Here is a 23,154-nt window from a genome sequence, read left to right on the forward strand (position 1 = left end):
GGTGAAGGGGCGGGGAGGGAGGGGGGGACACGTGAGGCGGCGGCGGCGCGGGACGGCGGCAGCGCCCGCCCGGCCCGGCCGTGAGGCCCCGCCAGGGTCGCCGGAGTCCCCTCGGCCGCTCAGCCCCCTCCGTGCCCACCGGTGACACCGGGCGGGTCGGTCCCGCCGGCCCCCGCGGGCCGCGCTCCCCGCGCTCAGGGCCCGCAGGCCGCGGCCTGGTGGGGCCCGGCCGCGCTCGCCCCTCCCCGGGCCCCAGCGAGCGGCGGTGGGAGGGCGGCGGGCTCGGCCCGCAGCGCATCGTTCAAAAGAAACCAAGCGTCGAGAGACAACGAAATGGAGGAAAAATGGCCGAGCCCCGGCCGGCTGCGGAAGGCCGGTGGAGGACGCCAGGCCGTGCCGAGCCGCGCTGCCCCTGATCCGCAGAGATCCCGAGCCATCGCTGCCAAACACATCCCTGCTCCTGGGGGAAAGCAAGATGGGGCCGGAGGATGGCTGCTTCCCCTGCAGTGCCCCTCCATCTTACAGATTTTGGAGCAGTCAAGCTTTCCCCTTGTAGTAAAGAAATTTAAATTCGCGCTGAGCTGATGGATAAAATATTTAAGCTCAAGATACCAGTTCTCCCCTCGCTCCATGTTACCTGTCCACCATCACCAGGCTCCCTGCAGAAATCCAGGGTGTGTGTGGAAACCTGCTTGGTGCAGAGTGGGAATTTCACCAAAGCAAAACGCATACACAAAAATAAAGCCTGGTCTGTCCTATTAAAAAAAAGGAAAAAAAAATGCACATACAGGATTAGTAAGAGCAGATGCAACTTGAAAACCAAGAGCTAAATTGATTTATAGCCATGGTTACTCGAAATGCTCAGAGTTTAATCTATTCATAGAAATGCTCTAGAAATCCCACAGGATTCCAATGGAATAAAAAGGAGCAGTGCTCTTAGGCAGGCATTATTTATACACCTTGCTCCTAAAGCAACAGCTTTTCCATGCAGTTGGAAGAGTTGTGGGTGGCAGCACACAATGGTAAAAAGATAACAAATATTGAACAGCTTTCTTAAATTAGCATTTTCCTTACATTTCACCTTTTAAACTGATTGTTTTGTTTTACCTCACAGGCCCAAGTAACCTTGTGGTTAACACTTTATGAAACTAGATGACAGATCCTACCCGAAATGGGCTCAGCATGAAGAATTTTTCCATTAAAAATACTCTAAACAGAGCAGGTGATTTAAGGAAATTACTTTTTTTTAATGACCTTTTAGTGAACTCACGAGATGCTTCACTATTTCACAGCCATGGAACTGAGAAGGACACTGAGGATTTCTGGAGCCCAAGAGTTTCTGGGGGAGATATCAGCACCTGCAGAGCCAAAGGTTACCCCTGGCACCAATTTTGGGAGCATTTACTGTAAGAGCAGGAATCTGGTTTACTGTAAGTGATGGGATAAATAAATCCCTAAGAGCAGCTAAGAAAAATCCTTTATTTATGTAAAACCCACTAGCATGAAAAAGCACTTTTATAAGACAATATATAACAATATAGGAGTAATAATAACAATAATAATAGTTGTAGTATATGATAGTATATAAAAAAAAATAAATATATAGGGCTGTTAAAGAGTGTCCAAAAGAGGCTATGAAGATGTGGAAGGGTCTGTGTGGGGCCAGAAGTTGGACTGGATGATCCTTATGAGTTCCTTCCAATTCAGGATATTCCATGATTCTATGAACCAACCTCTTTAGGGTGCTGTTTATAAATTCTACAGCTTTTGGTTAGTCCTGAAGCTTGAGCAACTTTGAAAAGGAATAAAGAATAAAAAACACAAGGAAGTCTGATAAGAGAGGGAGTAGAACCCATCCAGGTCACTTAACATGAGGTTTTTAGAGGATATCACTTCAATGCTTTTCCAGCCTGGAATGTTCACAGCTCACAGCAGTAAGTGACAATTTCTGTGGCTGAAGGTTAAGAACCATTAAAGCACCTGCAGCAGTTTGAAGGGGCTGGAGGGGCAAAGATTGAGCCCTTGATAGTCAAGAATGTCAAAAAAATACAGAAACAAGTTCCACAGGCAGAGAAAGTTTCTAAGACATGACATGAACACACTAAAGCACATTTTAGGGTGACATTACGTGCTCAGAAAGCAGGGTATGAATAGGCTGGTGTCCACATCCTCAGTCATGACTCAAGAGCAGTTGCAGTTTGACTTGTTTTCCCCTTCAATGTATTCTTTGTTTTGTTAAGCTCTGTTTGGCTTTCGTTGTGCCCTCCCTTTTTCCTTTGTTGAGCATCTTTATAAAAAAGCAGATTAAAAGTAAATATAGAAGTGATCATTTAAAATAGCTCAGCAGTGGCCACCAGAGAAGCTGTAGAGTGGTTTCCAGTGGCAGCCAGCTTCTCCAGGGACACTGCTTTTCCTGTGTCTGCAGTGAACTCCCCAAATTCCCAGTGTAATGGGATTCTGCTGCTGTTAGGGTACAACATTCCCTTTACTTCTTCCTGGATATGCGTTTTTTGTTTTTTTGATAGCCCACCATTCCCGATATTTATTATTTGATGGCTTGGTTTTATCAATTTTTCACCCTTTTTTTTTTTTTTTGCTCTTCCCCATCGTTTATAGCTGATATTTTGGATGTCAGTAACATTGTGACAAAGAGCAGCCAACAGTGGATGTGGTGGTTTAGCTGGAGAAAAATTCAGGATTTAGTCAAGAAAGAAAGGAAACAATTCCTAATAAAGAATCGTGTTCTCTTTTGCCTCTCCTGTCCACGATCCAGGTTAGAGCTGCTCCTTTCCAGGACTGCTATTTCCATCCAGATGTGTGACTACATGTGCAGGCTGTATTTGCATGTGGAGATGAATGAGGCTGATAATAGCAGCACTTAGCAGGAAGTGCCGTGTGATGTAACATTTCCTTGATCTAACCTGCTGTTCCTCTTGTGCTCCCTTCCCTGAGCTACCCAGGGTGATCCTCAGCAGCATCCAGCAAGACAAAACACGCCGGGGTACACAGGGACAGCAGCACAAACACAGGGGGTTACTTGGAGCAAAATCAGCTGCTGGAGAAGCTCAGAGAACCGAGCTTTTCCACACACGTGTTTTCCCTGAAGACTTCAGTTCTTCAGTGCCATTATCCCCACCCCTCCTCTGGGAGGGTAAAGCTTTGTGAGCAGTGCTGCGAGCACGGGGAACTCCAAACAATTGGAAGGATATTAAGAGAACAAATCAGGTGCTGTGACACACAGGCAGCGCTTCCCAGAGAGACACCATTTATCTCAGCAAAGCTGCCCCCGGTTCTGACTGATGACACGCCCCTGGCCAGACCAGAATTGGTACCACAGCAAAACCAAACCCCAAATTCCAAACCAGCCACGTGGGACAGCTGCTGCCACCTCTGCCTTTCCCTCTCACCCTGATCTTCCCATTGCCTCCAGCTCCCAAATTCACAGCTCAGCTCTGAGCAGAGACCAGCTCTCATCGGATGCAGTTTTTGATCTGCACTTGCAGTTTTATTGCCTTTTCTTCCCAATTCTCAGCCCTGCAGCTCAGTGCAGCCAGGGCATGGATGATGGATGTCCCTGCTGGGCATCTCCACCAGGAGATGAAGGGAAACGCTGGTGTCCAAGGAACTCTGGAGGGAGGCACAAAGTGCTAGAGCTTGTGCACCCATAATCAACACTTAAATGATCCTTTCTCTCAATTTCCACAGGCCTTAGACACGACAAGGGCATTTCCTTCCTCACCCAGCAAAGCTCCAGGATCCATCTGATGAAGCCATGGCTCTGCAGCAATTCTTGGAACAGAGCTGCAAAGTGAGAGACACCAACCCTGCCCAGCAAAGCGCCAGGAAATCACCAACCAGGTGCTTTACGCCTTTAGATTTCACATTTTTAGGAAAGGGAGGGGGAAACCCAGCCTGGCTCCTGCTGAGCAGCAGCAGCAGCACACAAAGCAATCGTTATGCCAAGATTTAGCTGTTAAATCCCTCAAGATCTGGTGCTCCCAGAGCATAAACAACCTTTGCCTCCCAGCCTGGCCAAGCTGTACCTCCAGGTTTCCCAGCACAGCCACACAGACCCTCCCATACCCATCCTCTCCCCAGCCCTGTGCTGAGGCTGCCGTGCCAACAAGAAAGCCAGTTGCCATGGCATTTTTTCCCCCTACAGACAGATGTCCATTAAAAACCAAGTCAGCCTCAGGTTTGCTTCACAGAGCAGCTTTCAGTTATTATTACCAGCCTGCAAGGAATTTCCACTGTAGCCCTTCACCTCAGATGTTTCAATGCACTTCAGGATTAATCCCTGGGGATTAGAAGGAAACTACTACAGAGCGGGCACAGGTATGTTCAAAGGACAAATTTAGGATTGTGATTGTGGTTTATGTTTTTGGCAGATGACAACCACATGACTGTGTTTGGAAAGGGTTGAATTTGTTACCTCTGGTGCTCTTTCCCCTGTTCACTGTGCTAAAATCATCAGGCAAATTGGAAGTGAGATGTAAAACTTTCCCCTCCTCTGGGATGTCTTACCTGGGGGTCAGATCTGGGATTTTGGCTTCAGGAGCATCCTGCCTGTTCTGGACAGGGGCATCATCTGAGGCTCCATCCATGGAGAAGGGAAAGCCCAGGCAGCTTCTGTGAGCAGGGCCAAGCACTTCCAGAAACCACATGGCTCAAGGAGCAATGTCTTCTTCCTTGGCCACATTTTTATTTAAGAATAGAAAAAGGAATGAATGGATCCCATACTCCTCCTCAGCCCATCCTGGGGGCCAAGGGTCTGTTGGAAGTGTCCCTTGGGAATAACAGAGGAGGAGCTTCCTACTGCAGTGCTGGCAGTGCATCCCCAGCATTTCTGCAGGGATGGTTTAGAGGGAACAGTCAGGTATTTTTATTTGGACTCCAGCAGTGCTGAATGTGTGAGAATTAGACACTGAAATTTAACTGTACAGTGGAATTAGTTTTCCTTACTTAGCACTGCAGTGCTAGAAATCCTTGGTGATGTCCAGGGAAGGATCTCCCCTCTCACATCTGGCTCTGAACCTGGCAGGGCTTCCACAGCATTCCTTGTTTAAGCTGTGGCACTTGGGAAACCTCAACCTGCTGAGATTTTGGAGCCACCGTTGCAGCTCAGAGCCCTGCATCCAGGCTGGCTCACAGGGAGGTTTCCACTGGAGCCTGGATCTTTGAGGGAGCCAAGTGCCACAATTGCAGCTGCAGGAACAACAGCTCCTGGTGGCTCTGGGAAGCAGCAGGGTCTGAGCACACCCTGGCTGCAGGGAGCACTCCCTTCCAGGCTCTCAGTCACTTCCCAAGGCGACACATTTGGATTTCTCCTCTCGGTTACAGCAAGCACAGCTGCAAATATGATCAAAAATATCTAATCCTCTTAACTGCTTCTGCAGTTTGACTCGATCACTGCAGAGGAAAATGCTGTGATTGCAGAGTGCTGCCTGCATTCCCACATAAGCCTCGGCTTTTATACCATTGATCATTCCTCCACATTGATTTTTTGGAAGGAGGAGAAGGTGTTTGGCTCCTTGTGATGGAACTGAGGGGGTTTTTCAGGAAGGGTTGGAGGCCTGGAGCTCCGAAATCCCAGGGCAGCACCTGGCTCTTGGTGCTCCTTCACTGAACAAGCAGAATCCAGCTGGGATTTCTTGTTCACCAGAAGCCAGAGCACGTTTGAAAGCTGCCAAGGAGAATTGCTTGGGAAAAGTCCTCTTTGCTCCTTGTGCAACCCCTGCATTTGCAGAGGGAAACTCTTGGCACAATTGTGCTTGGACAAGACCATTGGGCTTCCCCTCCATCAGCACAGGGCCTCCAGCTGCAGCAGCATCCCTGTCTCCTGTGGATAACTCCAGCTCACCCATCTTGCTTGGCCACATCTCCTGCTCAGCTCCTCCAGCCCTCACAGAAGATTTTCCAACTGGGACTCCATACAGACCATGGATTCCAGCCAACAGCACCAGGAGTTTCTGCAGCCTAAGTTAATTCTGCCTGGGCTAAGATTCCCAGTGGTGCAGAGGAATTGTTCTGGGAGATCTAGTCCTGGTGCAGATGCTGAAATGATTTATTGTGGGTTTGGTTTAGTTTTACAGAACTCTGACACACAGATCATGAAGCTGCTTTGGAACCTTACTCACACCTGTAAGTGGGTGTCTCCCAGCACCCCAAGAGAAGCAGGTGGGTTTCCTTCACCTGCTTAAATTCCTCTGCTGTACATGGCAAGAGGCTCTTTGTCCCCAAAGAATGTCCCACATCAGTGGAGACTGATAAATATCACCATAACCATAATAACCAAAAATAACCCATAAACGAGGGAAGGGGAGAATGTGAGACAGAGGCCTGTAAGTTGTTGCCAAAACCATCATCTTTGCATCCAGGAGACCAAGGTATGTCCCACATTGACACTGTCCTCCAAGGCCATTGCCACTACACAGGGACACAGAAAACAGGCAGAGAAACCAGCTCATTGCAGTCTGTCTCCAGGAAAAATCAGCACAGCCCAGGATCTCAGGCTGGGAATAAAGCACGTGCTTAACACAGCTCATCCTCACCCACTGCCCTCAGACCCACAAACCTAGAGAACCTCTCCAACCACCAAACCAGCACATTACTGAACCTGCAAAAACCAAAGTCTCAGTTTCCTGTTCAGCTCAGTTCTCAGGTCCCAGCAGCAGCAAAGCTTTCCACAGCTTCCCAGCCTCAGCAGAGCTCAGGAAACCCTCCCCAAAAAGCCCCACCTACTCCTGCTCCAGCAAGGCAGCACCCCCAGGTGCAGCAGCTTTGGAGGAGCTGTTGGCCCTGAAGAAAGCTCAACAGGGCCCAATTTCCTGGTGGGGAAGTAAACATTGTTCTCCCGGAGGTGTTTGATGTTTTTAAACAGCTTGGGATGGAAGGATTTTGACTCTCCAGCTCCCTGGGAGAAGGTGGAAGGAAACCATGCGAGTGTGTTGAGGTTTGTTGTCTAACTCAATTAACCAATTACTTCCAGGTCAAGAAGGGGCAAAGCTATAACTGCTCTTGCTGCTATAAATAATGTTTGCTCAGGGGTGGTGCAGGAGCAGGAAGCTGTAGGTGTGGGGCTTTCATTTGGAATGAAAGCAAATATCTCCAATTGCTTCCTCTTCCCAGCAAACCTGTTCCCATTTTGCTGTTGCTCCTCGGATTCTGGGGTGAACCCAAGCACAATTCTCACCTTGAGAAATGTGTGCAGGAATTCAGGCTGGGGAGGAATACACAGATATCCCTTCTGTGCTGCAAAACATGCCCCAAACACTGCTGGCTGTCCTGGTGTGGGATCTCCTTTGGAGCAGCTGGATGAGTTTGCCTTTAAAAAGCACACATTAGACCAAAATGACCATTTATGTTAAAAAAAAAGGAGGGGAGGAGGTTTTGAGGAAATGAATGTGAATTTCTCAGAGCTCAAGCGAGAACAGACAAGTCAGTTGGTGCAGATCAAGGCAGGAATTTTCCAGTGAGCCTTAGGGAATTCTTCAGGGGAAAGGTAAAGGGAGCTGAGAGCAGGTGGTGGGACAGCAGAGTAGCCCCTTGGAGGGCATGGCTGTGGGGGGACAGATGGACACCTGTGGATCTTTGCCTGGAGGGATCTCCATGTCCAGCACCATGCAGTTTTCCTTGGGCACAAGCCAGAGATGTCACCTCACCCAGGACTTTGGCTCCTCTACAGAATGGTGACATGGAGGGGATTAATTGGTACTAAGGGACAAAAAATGAATGAGACCCTGGAACCAGAAACAGCAATGTCAGATGTGTCACCCCAAACCACCAACCCAGCTTTGCCATGGCTCAGGTGCAACACTCCTGTCATGGAGCAGTGACAGTCCAGCCCTGGGCCCCAGCTCACCCACCCCCAGCTGCCCAAAACTTCCCTCCCAAGCAGGGAAGCAGAGCCCTCTGTCCCTGCCTTCCCTCTCAGCCCTCGGAGCCGCCTCTCCCTGTGCTCAGCAGCTGCTGGAGTGAATCATTGCAGCATCCTCCAGACTCTGCCAAGCTCCGTGTGGCTGCTGGCTGGGACCCTGCTCCAGCTGCCTTCTCCCTGGTCACTGCCATCCCACAGCCTCTGCTGCAGCCCCTGCCAACCTCCTCTTGGGCAGCTGGGTGCTGTCCCCGCGGTGGGGACAGCGAAGGGTCCTGGTCACCATCCTGCCCCTGCTCACACAATCAGTTTGGTGTCCTGCTCCCTCCCTGCCAGGAGGTGAAGCAGGGACGAAAAGGTCCCTGTCATTATGTGAGAAGCACAGACCTTGTGCACAGTCTCTCTTTTCCAGAGGAACAGCAGGATCCTGTGAAGGTCCTAGCAGTGTTTTGAGGAGAGCAGGTCCCTCATTTCTTGCTCCTGCAGGAACATCTCTCTGTTTCTCCACGGAGCCCACGTGGAAAGTGCCAAGGCAGGCTGTGTCCTGCTCCCTGAGAAACCACCCAGCACAGCCAGCAAACCCCTGGGCTGTTCAACTGGGGAAAGGTGTGTTCCTTTCAGGATGTCAAAATTAAAAAATTCTGTTTCATGGGTTGTAACCACAGCAGGAGCTCAGCCAATCTCAGCTGTCCAGTGCTGCTGCAGCCTCCTGCTGTGGGGACAGTGAGTCACAGCCAGGGCTGACCTGCTGCTCCACTTGCTGATGTCAAAACTTAACCACAGGCTGAGGTCCCAGTGCCAAAGCTTTTTCCAGGCACTTGTGGGTCCAGATGAGGGATAAGGAAAAGTCACAGACCAGCCTGAGCTAGGACCTTTCCCTTCACCTAAGTCCCATTTCCTTGTGGGAAGTCTCCCAAGGGAGGGAGCCTGGGGGAGCTCAATGATCTACAGCAGTGAATGAGCACCCAGACACACACTGCAGGTTCTCTGTTCACCTGGGATGGTTCAAGGAGAAGCTGAAGGGACTCAAGGACTGAGAGTTATTTGATTTAACACAAAGCATTCTACAATTCTTGCTTTTTCTACACGAGCTGCCTAGAGAGAGCAAGCCCAGCCTTATCTGCTCCTATCAGCTCAGCTGAGCCCAGCTTCCCCAGCCCAAAGAAGACCAAGAGCTTATTTGGACAGCTTTGCCTTTGAGTTAAAAACTATCAGACTTCCAAAATAACCTCCTCCCTCCCCTCCAGTGGAACACACACACAGAAAGAACTGCACGCTGGTTTAATTTTCCATCACATTTTTTGAAAATGAATTCCAAGATACAGTACAGCATCTTTAGTGTTCTACACAAAGCAAGCCTTCAGCAAAAGGTCAGAGGATCTTAATGGTGTAAAAATATATCTTAAATAAAATAGTTTCTCTAGGAGAGCAAGCCGTGCTGTACATCTCGAGGTCCTTAAGAGTCATTTACAGAAGGCAGAGGCCTGGTAGTACAATCCCCACACTGGAAAAGTGAGTGTACATTCCTGCTACAGAAAAGGTCCAAGTTCCAGGTGGTGGGGGCAGATCTCCAAACCCAAGCAGGGGATGCCCAGAGTGCACTAACAGCCCTGTGATTCCAGTGAGGAAGTTCAGCTCTCTCTGTCCATGCAGGCAGGAAGAGGATGAGAACCACCCACCTTCCCGGGGTCATTCCAGGGACTGGGACTTGTCCCTTTCAGTGGGCCAAAAAAAGAACAACTTCTAGCAATAAAGGACTGGCTGTTTCATGCCTGTGTTCCAGGCTGGACCTGCTCAGCCAGAGCTGTTTCAGTGTTCCAAACTAAGGTCATGATTGTTCCAAAAAGGACCAGGATCGTCCTGTGGCCTGGAAAGACAACAGGAGACTCCCCTGCCGTTTTTAACAAAAGATCAACCTTTAAATGCTCTGATTCTGAGCACAACAGCAACCAGGACAGTCGCTTCTCCAGGGGAAAGCTTCCCAACCCAGAGCATCAAGTCTTAGATTCTAAGTGAAAACCAACAAAAAACCCAAATCAAAGCAGATTTGTGCACAAAATTCCCTTCCAGGACCTGTGTCTCTTTGGGGGCAAGTCACACAGGAGCTTTGCTAGCTGAGGTTGTGGATAGTGCCACATTTTGGTGAGCACAGGAGCTGGAACCAAGAGCTGCAGCTCCTGCTGAGGATCTGGTGGAGGAGCAGCTCCTCCAGCTCTGCAGCAGCTCCAGGAACGTGGGAAGAGTTTGGCAAAGGCTGTGCTTGTCCCTCTCCTCACCTGGCTCTGAGGAGAGAAGCTCTGGAGCTTTCACCAACACTCCCAGTGCAGCTCAGGCAGGGGACACACACACCCTGCTCCAGGAGCACCGGAATGCTGGGAATGTGTTCCCCAACTCACAGATGACTCTACTGAATTTGTAGAAATACCTATAAAATAACCACATTAAACAGCATCCAGAACACAAAACTTCCACCCTTTCTGCCCACAGGCAGCACAGCAAGCACTGGCCTCTCAAAGGCCACCTTTGAACTGAAGAGAGATCAGAGCAAAGTCCCTTAAAGCCTTTAAATTCCCAGACCATTGGCCTTTAGGACTTGCCTGATTTCTTACACCACTAAAATGGTTTATTTTCCACACCTCACTCCTTTTTCTTTCCAAACTACAGTTCTACTCCTGCACAGGCAGTTCTGCAGTGTCAGGACTGCACATACAAAAAGGAGATGTATATAACCTAATTTACACTGTTTATTAAATAACTTCTTAATTGAGAATACTTTTAATCCAGGAGAAGAACTGGAGAAGCCTTACACACTGGGCTGAGCCTACTCTACAGCATCCCTGCAGGGAATGGGATGTTGGACATGGACACACACTCCCCACCCCAAAACACTCTCCAAGAAAGTCAAATGCATGACAGGAGGGGCTCTGAAAAGGAGGGAAGGCAAAATGGTCACCGAGATCTGCCTAAAAACAGCTAAATAGTGCAGTGAAATGCTTTTAAATACCACAGACACCTCCACTGACTGGCAGCCAGTTTTATGAGCAGCTCTGGAGACAATTTCTAGCTGAGCTTTAGTGAGCTGGGCGTTCCCAGCCCAAGTCCCGAGGTGAGCCTGGCCTGCTGCTGGCACGGCCAGTTCCAGGGTGGGAGCAGAGAATTCCTGTTCTCATTTCCCTCTCTTGCCACGGCCTCTCCTGGAGGAAGGTTTGCCTGTGCCTGCCGTGGAGGAGCTGGCAGAAGATGCCACTGCAATGTTGATCTGTCCTTCCTGAATCTCCTGGCGGGTTTCAGCTGGGAGGTGGTTGATTTTCTGTTGTGTCTCCAGGTAGAACATGACATCCCTCAGCTGCTCCTGAATCTCAGAGATCTGCAGGTCCTTCTGCTCACAGGTTTCCTTTAACACCCTCTCCTCCTCCTTCAGTTTGTTCTGCAGCAAGGCCTGGTTTGCTCGCAAGCATTTGTTCAGTTCCTGCTCCTCTTTCAGCTCGTTGGAGAGTTTTGCCACTTTGTTGTTGAGCTGGGAACACCTTGCAGAGAGAAGCACGAGTCAGGAGAGCAGCACTGTCCACCCAGACCAAACACCACCTCAGCCTTTTCACTGGATAACTGACCCCCAGCCCACCAACACCACCTGGAATTTGATTTTCCAGCAAAGATGGGCAAGGGGAGGCAATAGAAGAAGACTCTGAAACTCCCCTCAGGTCAGGCAATTCCATCTCAGGTCAAATGACAACAGCACAGGCAACAGGCAGGGTGTGCCTGGGAGATGGGACTGACCTTGGACACACACCTGCAGCTTTTGGAATGGGTGCCAAAAAGGGCACAGGAATTGCAAGGAACCCCGAGAGAGCTGAGGGCAGGCAGGGGCTTCCTGCCACATTCTAAGAGCCTCAAAATATCACTTCACTGGGAAGGAAGATGCTCCCACAAGAGTATCAGCCCTGTGATTCACAGACAGGGCTTCCTGCTCCCAACAACTCTACTTTTGCCCTGGCAGTTTGCTGGCACCCTCCTGTGTCTGTTTCCCACTCAGGAAGGTGAGCAGCATGCAGCTCAGTGCCTGTGCTCCCTGCTCCAGCCAGGACTGCTGGACAGGCCCTGGGCTGGGAGGAAGAGGGGACACAATCCCACCCAGGGAGCACATGGATCTGCAATTCCCAGGCTTGACATCTTTCCTCCAGGCACTTCCCAAGATCTGTGTTTTCCTCTGTGCTGGGTGATGCCTCTGCTGAGCTGCCTTTCATCCCTTTGGATGCACCCACCAAGGGCAGAACAGGCTGGCATCTCCCTGGGAGCAGGGAGAGGAAGGATCCCTGAATGCTAAACATGCAGAGCGTGGAAAGGGAGCTCAGGGCCCCAAAGCTGTGCTCACTCAGACACTTCCCATTTGTGAACACCTACAGAAATCAGAGCTTTTTTTAAAGCAAGCCATGTTCTCAGTAATGCAGCTCAAACAGCTCAAAATTGCCCAGGAATAGCAGAGGTTTTTTTGTTGGTTTTTTTTTTTCTTTTTGGATGTCAGTGCACGGTGTTTTAATGGCTGCATGGAACTAAACCTGGCAGTGGTACCCACTTCCTCTCCACTGACTGCTTTTCTTTGAGCAAGTCATTGAGCCGCTGTTCCAGACTGTCACACTTCTCAATGGTCTCTTTAAATTTGGTCTTCATGTTGTTAATCTGTAAAAACAAACACAGGGGCATTTCCAACAGCTCAAAGTCCACTGCCCTTTCATCAGGACACTCGGTTTTCCAGAGCTGTTCCTAGACTTTGACCAGTTCCTCTCCCAGGTAAGGAAAGCTTGGAGCCAAGGCTTTGTGGTGGTGAGGACCCCCCGTGTTCCCCTCGGATCCCAGACAAGGAGCCACGTTGCCGTGGAAGCTGCTCCCACAGAACAGCAACTCTGGCTGCAGATCCGTGCCAGGCACTGCCAAAAGCTGCAGCAGCTCCTTAACTTCTTCCTGCCTGCATCCAGCATTCCTTTGGCCACTCTTGTGCTTCTGGATCCATCAGCAAACTCAGATTTCCACCTCAAGGCATTACAAGGCTGGGTTTTTGCTCATTTTAAACTAAGCCTCAGAGAACTGAGTGTGAAGATGAACAGGGGCTGACTCAGCAGTGCTGTCATAAGGCACTGACCCAGTGACACCAATATCTCCCTCACACAAACACAAACATCCCCTGGCCATGGCCTTCCTCCTCCCTCTGCTGCCCCATTCCAGCTGCTGCTCCTGGACAAAGCCAAGCTCTCCTTCTCCAGGTGTCCAACCTCCAGCATGAGACTTAGAGGAAATTTAGAGTCAGGAATTCTTGTTTCCCTTCTGTTGGTGCCTCCAGTGTGCTCACATGCAGTGGGGCAGGAATTTAATGGTAAATCCTTTCCTGGAGGAGCAGTCTGGACAAATGTCAGTGTCAGCAGACATGGAAGCAGAGCAGGTTTGAAAGCTTCCAGTCCTAATCAAGGAATGTTTGTGCAGCTGATGGGTAATTTGGGGAAGTAGCCTGAGCACTGATAATGGAACAGACTGCATGGTGGCACCGATCCAGACAAGACTTATGTGGAATAAGTGCCATGGATAAAATTATTGGGATCTTTAAACATGAAACCACGTTTGGAGCAGGGATCAGAGTGGTTTCATTTTCAAGTTGCTTTGAGGATTGTATATCTCCTGGCCACTTGCAAGATGATTTTTGATAATATTTTCCTTTCATAAGGCTCTCCTTAAGATTCCTGGGACTGTTCTTTAGGACAAGGTCAATGACCACTATTTCAAGAGTCACAATTTCTATTTTTACTTAACTGCAGACACTTAAATGGTTAATTAGAAGTCCTGAAGAAAGTTAAGGACTTAATTCTAAATCCCGACTCACTTTAAACCCAGTTGAAAGGATCTACATAGAGTGAAAAAGCAGAAGAATATCCTCCCTGGATTTTTCCTGGTGACATTTTGAAGCAGTCCTGCCTGCAGGATGCTTTATAGGAGGAGACTCTGAACTTTTCCCAAAGGGTGATGAGGAGAGAGAGGGGATCAAAAAGAAAGGGCAAATCAATATGCATTTGGAGCAGAGAGACAGTTCCACCTTCTGCAGCCGAGCAAATTAAAGTCATATTGTCTCTGCTCCACCAAGATTCCCTGGAGATCCGTGTCGGAGAGACGGATGGCTCCAGGATCCTGCAGCACCACGAGCTGCCTTCCACCACTGCTGCATTTCCCCAGCAGCACATTTAAATCAAGCTGCAATCTCTGTGGCAATCTACCTGCTTCTGCACCACTGAGCAGCAAATTGCTCCCTGGGAGCAGCCAGATAAGGGACAGATCCATCTCAGAGCCAATTTTCCCAGCTGGGAATGGAGGAGGCTGTGCCCAGGCTCAGCCAGAGATCCAGCAGCTCCTTCTTCTCCCATTTTACAGGGCCAGGACCCTTCCCACAGGCCCAGGGCAGAGCTCACCTCCTCAGCTGTGTCCTTCTCGATCCTGACAATCTTGTTTTCCCAATAGATCCGTTGGGATTCCAGCTGGCTCGTCAGCAAATAGGAATACTACAAACACAGAGACACAGAGCACTCAGGGTGGCCCTGCTGGTTAAGGAGCCCTAAGGTTCCAATCCACAAGTCAATTTGACCAGATGAAATCAGGAGCTTCTGGACACACAGCCCAGCTGTAGATCCAGCTGATGGCTTTCACCAGTTTGATTTCCCAATCAAATAATTTTGGGGTATTTTAAATTAAGGAAAGCCTTCAGAGCCCAACAAGGATCAAGTGAAACAATCAAGCCAAGAACTGTTTAAGGAGGAGACAGATTGTTCATGGGAATAGCAATAAATGTCTACAAGAAAATGAAGCATCATCCATCCCTGTCCTGAGAGTCTGAGATCCCAAAGGCTGAGGGGAAGAGTTCCCATCCACAACCCAAACTCCAAGGCAGAAGGATCAATGCACATATCCAGCTTTCCTATAAGGAGATTTCTGGGAAAGCACCCTCAGCTCTCTGTAACCATTCCAAATTACTCTTCTCCAACATGTATGGCCCATTCCAATGTCATGTTGGTATCTGAACAAGGCTCTATGCCCTACATCCCATCTTCTCCCTTTTGGTTCTGCAAATGAGTCATGAGAAGGTTGAAAAAGGTGATTACTCCTTTTCATCAGGCTAATAAGCATCAAATTAGGCATTCACTAGAGAATTAAACATGCACAGAGCCTTGATCACTCTCAGTAATTTCCGAGTGCCAAAACACTCTGCCAAATTCATTCTCTCTTGAATCTTCCAATCTCATAAGAGAGATCTTACATGCTGTAAGTAATCACCTCACAGAAAAAAAAAAAAAAAAAAAAAGAGTTAAAATTAGTGGGTTTAGCTTCTAAGTGTTATTCAGAAAATTCACTGAAAAGCAACCAAATATTTATGTGAGCAATGAGCTCCTCCAGCCTGGTCTCTGTGGGCTGTTCCTCCTCACAAACCCTGGTGTCTAATGCGGCTGAAATCGTGCTGCAGTGGCTGCTCAGTGAAGCAGGGATTTCAAGCTCCTCTCCTTTAGTTAGGAGAGAAGCTGGGCAACAGGTACAAAAAATAAATAAACCATTATCAGTTCAAGAGAAGGGAACAGAACAGGGCTGGCATCAGATTGTCAGCTCTCTGTGCTTGCCAAGGTGAGCACACAGCTCTGGATTCCTGCTAAACTACCAAAACTGACAGTTCCACACAGATCCTGGCTCTGAATCCAAGCCACAGATGCACCAGGAAGGGGCTGGGGGGTGACTCAGACCCACTTCTCCCTCCAGTGCCCCTGTTTGCAGCAGCACAAGCAGCTCCTCTTCAATCACCAGTGACCACAGGACAATACTGCAGGCAGCTCACACTGCGCTGCATCGGCTCTGCAGAGCCAGGGAGAGGCTTAAAAAAAAATTAAAAGAGGGAAAAAAAAAAAAAAAAAAGCAGTAAACCCATCCTGCTCCTGCCTGGAGACAATTCCCTCCAGGCTGGGAGCAGATCTGCTGCCTCAGCTGATGGGATTGAACCATGGTCGTAGCAGGGTTGAAAAAACTTCCACAACACAGAGTCGAGCAAGTGAAAATATTTACCTCTAATTGTAAGGCATCAATTTTCTCCTCCTGGCACATATCCCCCTCACACTCATACTGAACCAGCTTGCCATCAGTCTTGCTTGCCACCAGCCGATGCACATAATTGTCTGGGGAGAGAAAAATCCAACCATGGGCACTCAGATCTGAGGAACCCCAATCACGGAGCACAGTTAAACCACCCAGACCCTGCCCCTCAGCAAGGCATAAAGCCAACACCACACGGATTTGTTCTTTAGCAGATTCTTCCCAGCCACCTTATGGGGTATTTATTACAACAGCCCTGGGCAAAATTCCAGGGATGCTGTGGGACCACCCTGGTTCATGACAGAGTCACCTTCTCCCTCCTCCAGCTCCACGAAGCTGCTATCAGAGCAGAGATGGCTGCTCCCCGAAGTCAGGGCTTGTGCCAAGAGACCCGTGCCTCCCTCAGCCCGTGTCCCAAGGCGTGCAGCTCACCCCCAGCGTAGTCCCAGACGCGGTGGTTGGTGAGCTGCATGGCGTACGTGTGCTGCGTCTCCTCAAAGTGCTTGTAGGCGTGGCGGCTCACGTAGCGCCCGCAGCCGATGTGGCCGCAGATCAGACAGATCCACAGGTTCTGCAACGCAAAGGGCAGCTCTGGGGGGGCAGCTCTGGGGGGCAGCAGCACCCCAAGACAGCCTGAGCCACCCCCACTCCACTCACAGCCTCAGCCACCAGCAGTGTTCGCTTTCTCACTCCCCCTCCTCAGCTGCAAGGCCAAGGAAAGGAGAATGGGGTGCCTGCCCATCAAAGGCAGCTACACCCCTGCAGGGGATGGATAAACCCCACCCAGATGGGAGAGTGGCCTTAGCTAAGGAATGAGGGATCTCAGCAAGCTCTGGAGGACCAACACCATCAGGCTGTCACACTGATCTCTCTAAGAATCACAGAGATTCATCAGAACAGGAAACCTGTGAGGTAACATCCCTTCCCAGCACTGATACAACTCAAAAGGAAAGTTGATACCACACTGGCTAGTAAAACCAGCCCAAAATCAGCCTGAGAATTAAGCCCCAAAGCAACCCAAGCAGCTGTGCAGTCAGATCTAGGCCAGATCTCACCTCCACCCACCTACTTACTTCTTGAACTCCACACTCAAAACACTTGTTCTCTTCCACAGGCTCTGGAGTCTGGCAGTACCTGCACACAGGGCACCTAGAGGGCAACAAGAACATCATGAGACACAGGGAGCAACATTTTCACATTGCAGTAATTGAAAAGAGAGCCACAGAGCTCCAGGGAAATGCCTTGTGCAGCAGGATGTTCCCTGCATCATCCATCAGCTCACATTTACCCCACCCAAATTCATTCCACACAAAGTTACTGGTTTTAAGCCGGTGACAGAACAAAGAACAGCTCTCCCAAAGCTAGGACCTGGTTTTGCTGCAGTCCAAGGGGTTTACACAGAAGCTACACACTGAGGAAGGGCATTGGAACTACACACTGCTGGGAAAGGGTGTTGGAATTACACTGCTAGGGGCAGCCAAGTGACACTCTGCGAACACCCCTCAGTCCTTAAAACAACCCTGAGGAGATGCTTCAATCCCACTCCAACCTGAAGGATTCAATCTCAGCTTTCCCAGGAAGAACATCCCATAATTATACCCTGAAAGAATCAGCAGCAGGAATCCCTTTTGGATCTACCAAAGATTCAGATCCTTCATCTCTTTTGGAACTCCCTTGGTGCTGCCACAAAGACAGAACAGTCCAGACCAGAAGGAAGCTGTGTCCAGCCCTGGAGCAGCAGCAGCTCAGCTCAGGAATGGGGAAACTGAGGCTGCATCCTGCTGCCAGGACTGCTTGTGTATTTTTCATTAGTTGCTGGGTCAGCCCCAGAAATCTTCCAGGGAAGAGACAACTGGGCTGCAGTCAGTTCCTATTCAAATTCAGGCACCTACAGACTCTGTAGTGCCTGAGCAAGGAGAACGGGGGTTTTCCTTTGTCATTTCTTTAGACTGGGAACATAAGTTCTGCTTAAATTGTATATCCCATATTTAAGGGCTATTTGGGATCTCACTCCTGCACTGGCTACGCTCCACTGCCCCAAATTTCCACTGGATTTATGGAGTAAAGCAGCCCATCAGCCTGCACAGCTCCAAATCTGATTAAGCTGAGTTTGTTACTCTGGCTTAGGAGTGATAGATCACAGAGAGCTACAATCATCCTCACATTCCATCAGAGAATCCAGGAACTGGGATTGCAAGGATGGAGCAGGCACAGGGAGGATGTGCAGCCTCCTGCTGCAGTGTCTGTGCCTGCCTGAGGTGCAGCAAACCAGCAAAGTGTCCAAAGGAATGGCAAACACCCCTGGCTGACAGCAGCACTTGGGGGCTCCAGGCACACCAAAATCCCCCTCCACAGGGATTTGGGAAGTGGGGAGCACCAAGAGGAAAGGGTCAGTGGCAGCAAGAACTGATGCTTTAGGGATAAACACAGGTCCAACCCCCAGCGTGCCCAGTGCCATGGAGGACGTGACTTCCCACCACTCACCTGGAACAGCAGGAGCTCCCCTGCCTGATCTACTGAGCCATCTTGTCATCGTCCCTTCTTCCCCTGCCTTCCCCTTCCCAGTGTGCCCCTGCACACCTCCTCTTCCTCCCCTCCCAGCATCCAGGAAGGAGAGAAGGCTGCAGGGTTCCCCACAAAGCCCCTCAGCCCCAGGCAGGAGCAGAATCCACCTGCAATGCCAAGGAAGGGCCTGGCCGAGCTGCCAAGGCTGAGTGGAGCAGGGCTGTGTGTGCAGCCAGGCCTGTTTAGCCCAGCACTTTTCTCCTGGAGTATTTTGAAATAATCAGCATTCCTCTCCAACCCCCTCCCTGCCTCAGCAGCGAGGCCCCTGGGAATCATTGTTCAATTACTTTTGGCGGGGAGATTTCTCTCTGGGAGCCCCTTAATGGGAAAAACTGAGCATTAGCACTTGCAGTAATTCCTGCCCCCACAGTGACGAGCAGAGCTTTGTCAGCACAACCCCCAGCACTCCAAGCAGGGCCTCAGAGGTGGAAATAAAGGCCAGGCTCTCACGTGGTGTCCTCCCAGCGCTGCAGGCACTGGCTGTGGAAGCTGTGGTTGCACAGCGTGGTCAGGATCCCGTTCACAGACTCGTCCATCCTCTCCAGGCACACGGTGCATTTGGGCAGCTCTGTCAGGTCCATCACAGGCAGGCTGGCCCCCTGCAAGCACCAAGCAGAGAGAAACTGCTCAGCACCTTCCCATCACCAGCAATTAACTCCAACTTGCTGGCACCAGGGTTCAAAACCACAACACAGGAACGCTGGGAGGCTGCACAGTGGTTGGGAATTCATTGCAAAGATTAGAAAGTGATCCCCAATATTCAAAGGGCCACAGGCAGAGCTCAGTGAAGGGGCTGCACCTCCAACCAGCCCCACTGTGCTCTGTGGATTCCCTAAATTACAACCCCAAGTCACAGATGAGGCACAAAGTCCATGGAATCACCATACAAACTCTTCCAAGGACCATTGGAATGGGAAATAAGAGTTGGGGATTATGTATTAAGGTATTTTTGCTGCTTATTCTCTAAATAATCCTTTTAAAACCTTCTGAAGTGCAGGGAAAAAAAAACAAACCAAACTTACATCTTCTGACTTGAAGACTTCAGCCCTTTCCACATACACGAGCTGGCAAACGTCCTCCTCGATGGAGTTGAACTGCCGGCCATTGCAGGCCATGTAGAAACTGTCTGCATCAGCCTGGGCACAGAGCAGGGGAAATTGGTTAAAACCAGAGAAATCCCAGCTGATCCAACCAAGGGAGAGGAGGAGACAGCTCCCATATCCTCCCTTCTGCCCTGGAACACCAGAGGAGGGGTTCCAGGCAGCTCCAGGCACTGCATTTTGGTTCGGCATCACCACAAGGGAAGTTCAGGGCAGTGACACCACGCTGACATTGGAGCATTCAGCAGGAATTGGGGATTTCCCTTCAGCACCTGTTTTACCCTTTGTTGGCAATTTCAGTGCATTTGCAAAGCAAATTTGGTCTCTACAAAAATGTAAGAGGGCCACGTTGTGAGTTGGTGTCAGGGACAGGAGCAACAGTTTAACTGTGGGAGAGAATCCATTCACCACTCACAGCCCAGGCACCTTCCAGGGCAAAAGAGACAAACCTTGCCAAATCCATCATCCCTCTTCCCTCAGGAGCTCCCCAAGCACCACACTGCACTGAGGCAATCAGCTGAATTCCATGTTCTCATTCTCCTGGGGATTCCAGGCAGGAGCATAGAGAACCTGGAGATTTGATTTGCTACCTGCAGCTACAGCCATTAGGGGCCAACAGAGCTTCAGGGAATTGCCTGAGAAACAGGAATTTCAGGGTGAATTGAGCAAAAGTTTAGGGATTTGCTGCAAGGCTGTTTAGCACTAAATATCTGCCTGAGTAATTTAATGCAACGGGAGATATAAAATCATCTTTGCCACTACTGCAATTAGCACAAAACTCAGACAAATCCTCCATCTGCACAAAGGGCTTGGGGAAATCTCTCAGACAGAATTCACAGCTGGAGGAAACCTCTCCCTGAACCCCAAAATAAATCATGTACAGCTGGGAGAAGAGAATGTCCAAGTGAAAGGGTCCACACAAGAATCTGAGGGGGGAATTTAAAGCTGCCCAGTCCAAGGGGCCTGAAGGAGCAAACTGTGTTATCTGAGTATTAATTCACCCCCAGGCTCTCAGACTGGGGGCTCTGTCCTCTCCACACTGGCAGCAGCTGTGAGACCACCCAGCTCCTCAGAAAAGCAGGAAAAGTCTTTCTTAAAACAAAGGGAGCTCCCCTGGCTGGGTGCACAGGGCTCTGAACAAGCTGAGAGATAGCAGAGAACTCTATAAATGGACTAATCTTTGAAAAGCATCCTGCCAGAAGGACAGCCAGAACATGGCATCCACTGCTTCCAGATGTGGGACCAACCTCAGCAGTCCTGGGAATTCTCTGGGAAGGAGGACAGGGCTGAATCTCCACAGGTAAGTGCAACCGTGGCTCAGGTGAAGCCTCCTGAGCAGTGACTTTGTGTGACATTCCTGCAGCCAAGGAATGCTGGAAGCATCTTACCTGGGAGCTGAACTTGATGAGCACCATGTACTGGTTTGGGGTGGAGTCTCTGATGATCTTCATGTGCTCGATCACTTCGTAAAAGGAGGCCACAAACTTCATGAGGTCGTGGCTGGTCATGGTGGCAGGGACAGTGAGGATGCAGAGCATGGCACTGCGCCGCACGTCCTCCTTCAGGGATGTCATCTTGCTGGGGACACAGCAGGGACACAGCTGGACACACAGCTCCAAACACACAGTCACAGCAACTCTGCTGTCAAACTTTATCCCCCTTTTGTCATCGGGGAGGAGGAGAAAGGAGCTGTGGTGAGCCAAGGATTAACCTGGGCAGCTCTAAGAACAATGGGGTTGCCAGGAATAGTTTGACAATTGTTTTTTTATAAAAACAGCTGAAGTTGGCAAGTCCCAGATGTTCAGCACCACTCCTAGAACTGAGCAATGTTTGTTACTATTCCCAATGCACATTGGGTGGCTCCTGGGGCTTTCAGGAAGACCTGAAATGGGAGTTCTCACACAATTATAGGGGAGTGATGTGGAATTGTAACCCCTGGAATACAAGATGAGACCTCCTGCCTCACACAGCTCCCTAGGCCTGTCACCAGAGATCACAATTTAATTGTGGGATCCTTTGGAAAGCTGCTTTCAAATGTCTTTTTTTTTAAAATCTGTGTTTGTCTTACACTCTCACAAGCCCTCAACACCCCCAGTGTCACACACAGCTGTTACAGGTGCCACCCACAGCTGGAAGAGCCCCAAGCTCCACCATTAACACCAGTCACCCTCTGCATTCCCAGCAGCGAGTCACCCTTCCTGTTTGTCCTCACTCAGCAGCCACAGCCCCAAGGTGACCAACTCACCCTCCCATTCCCACCTGAGCTACCATTAATCAGGAATTCTTACTTTGTTTTGTACAGGTGCATAATCCCATGAACGATTTCAACTGAGGGGTTCCCACTGAAGAAGGAAATCTGATCTGGGAGCTGTTTGGAAGGCGAGTCTGGAGCAGCCTCACACTCCTTGCTTTGATCTTCCTGTTTAGTTTTGTCTTCAGCTGATGCAGCCTCTGAGGATTTCCCTCCTTCCATGGCAGCTTTTGCTTCATCTTTTACAAAGGCAAATTTTCCCTATTACTGAGGGGAAGGGACCACAACGATCACCCAGTGCAGCTCCTGGTCCTGCACAGACACCCCAACAGTCCCACCCTGGGCATCCCTGGGAGCGGTGTCCAAACTCTCCTGGAGCTCTGGCAGCCTCGACCATTCCCTGGGGAGCCTGGGCAGTGCCCAGCACCCTCTGGGGAAGAACCTTCTCCTGAGATGCAGCCTAAACCCCCCTGACACAGCTCCAGCCATTCCCTGGCCCTGTCCCTGTTCCCGGAGATCAGGGCTGTCCCTCGGGAGGAAGCTGCGGATGGAGCTGAAGTCAGTGGGAAGTCACCAGGAATAAGCAGCTCTGCCTCCCGCATCCCAGCGCCCATTCCTGAACTTCTCTGCTCGTTTTCCAAACTGCGGGGCTGACTCCGGACCCGCAAACCCCGCAACACCCGGGCCCCTCACCCTGCCTGGCCGGTGACAGCACCGGGACACTGTCCCCACCACGGGGCCGCCACCGGCGACCCCAAACCGCCCCCGGCCGGTACCTGCCCGCGGCTGGATGGTCTCGATGATCACGTCGGTCATCTCCCTGCGGCCCAGGTGCTGGTGCAGGATGGCCGCCCGCTCCCCGGGGCCCTTCCCCTCCAGGCAGGCGGGCACGGCGGCGGGGGCCGCGCCGGTGCTCTCCGCTGCCATGTCCGGAGCTGCGGGGACAAAGCAGGCGTTGCGACGGGGCGCCGGGCGCGGAGCCGCGGGACCGGCAGCACCGGGACGGCTCCCGCCGGCAGCTGCGCGGTGCGGAGCGGGCCCGGCCGCGCTGCCCCGCCCGTGCCCCCGGCGGAGGGAACTCACCGGCCGCGCTGTAGGCGAAGCCCGCGGGCAGCGGGGAGGTCCCGGCCAGCTCCAGCCGGATCACGACCAGGGACACGCTCATGGGCTCCGCGGGGCCGCCGCCGACCGGGACCGGGACCGGCGCCGCTTCCGCCTCCCGCACCTTTCCCCTCTGACCCCGTGACGTCACGGCG

The 23,154-nt window shown here is 50.7% G+C and overlaps 1 protein-coding gene and 1 long non-coding RNA gene across 2 annotated transcripts; one reads left to right on the top strand and one right to left on the bottom strand.

Moving 5' to 3' along the window:
• The first annotated feature begins 26 nt into the window (after nt 1–26).
• LOC148221627 (uncharacterized) lies at nt 27–11,392 on the top strand. The gene is made up of 3 exons (XR_015807689.1): nt 27–1,430; nt 2,617–2,773; nt 3,706–11,392. It is a non-coding gene; the product is annotated as an uncharacterized LOC148221627 (long non-coding RNA).
• BRAP (BRCA1 associated protein) lies at nt 9,140–23,138 on the bottom strand. Its single transcript, XM_014874899.2, has 12 exons — nt 22,982–23,138; nt 22,675–22,833; nt 21,936–22,137; nt 21,036–21,225; nt 19,570–19,683; nt 18,998–19,146; nt 17,056–17,131; nt 16,415–16,553; nt 15,956–16,065; nt 14,323–14,412; nt 12,447–12,550; nt 9,140–11,400 (listed from the first exon to the last, which is right to left on the bottom strand). Exons 1-12 carry the CDS (start codon nt 23,061–23,063, stop codon nt 11,040–11,042), a joined length of 1,776 nt encoding a protein of 591 aa, XP_014730385.2. The 5' UTR covers nt 23,064–23,138; the 3' UTR covers nt 9,140–11,039.
• Between the last annotated feature and the right edge of the window lie 16 nt (nt 23,139–23,154).

The sequence above is a fragment of the Sturnus vulgaris genome, chromosome 19, assembly GCF_052056855.1.
Source record: "Sturnus vulgaris isolate bStuVul1 chromosome 19, bStuVul1.hap1, whole genome shotgun sequence".
In the NCBI taxonomy this organism is placed as follows: domain Eukaryota; kingdom Metazoa; phylum Chordata; class Aves; order Passeriformes; family Sturnidae; genus Sturnus; species Sturnus vulgaris.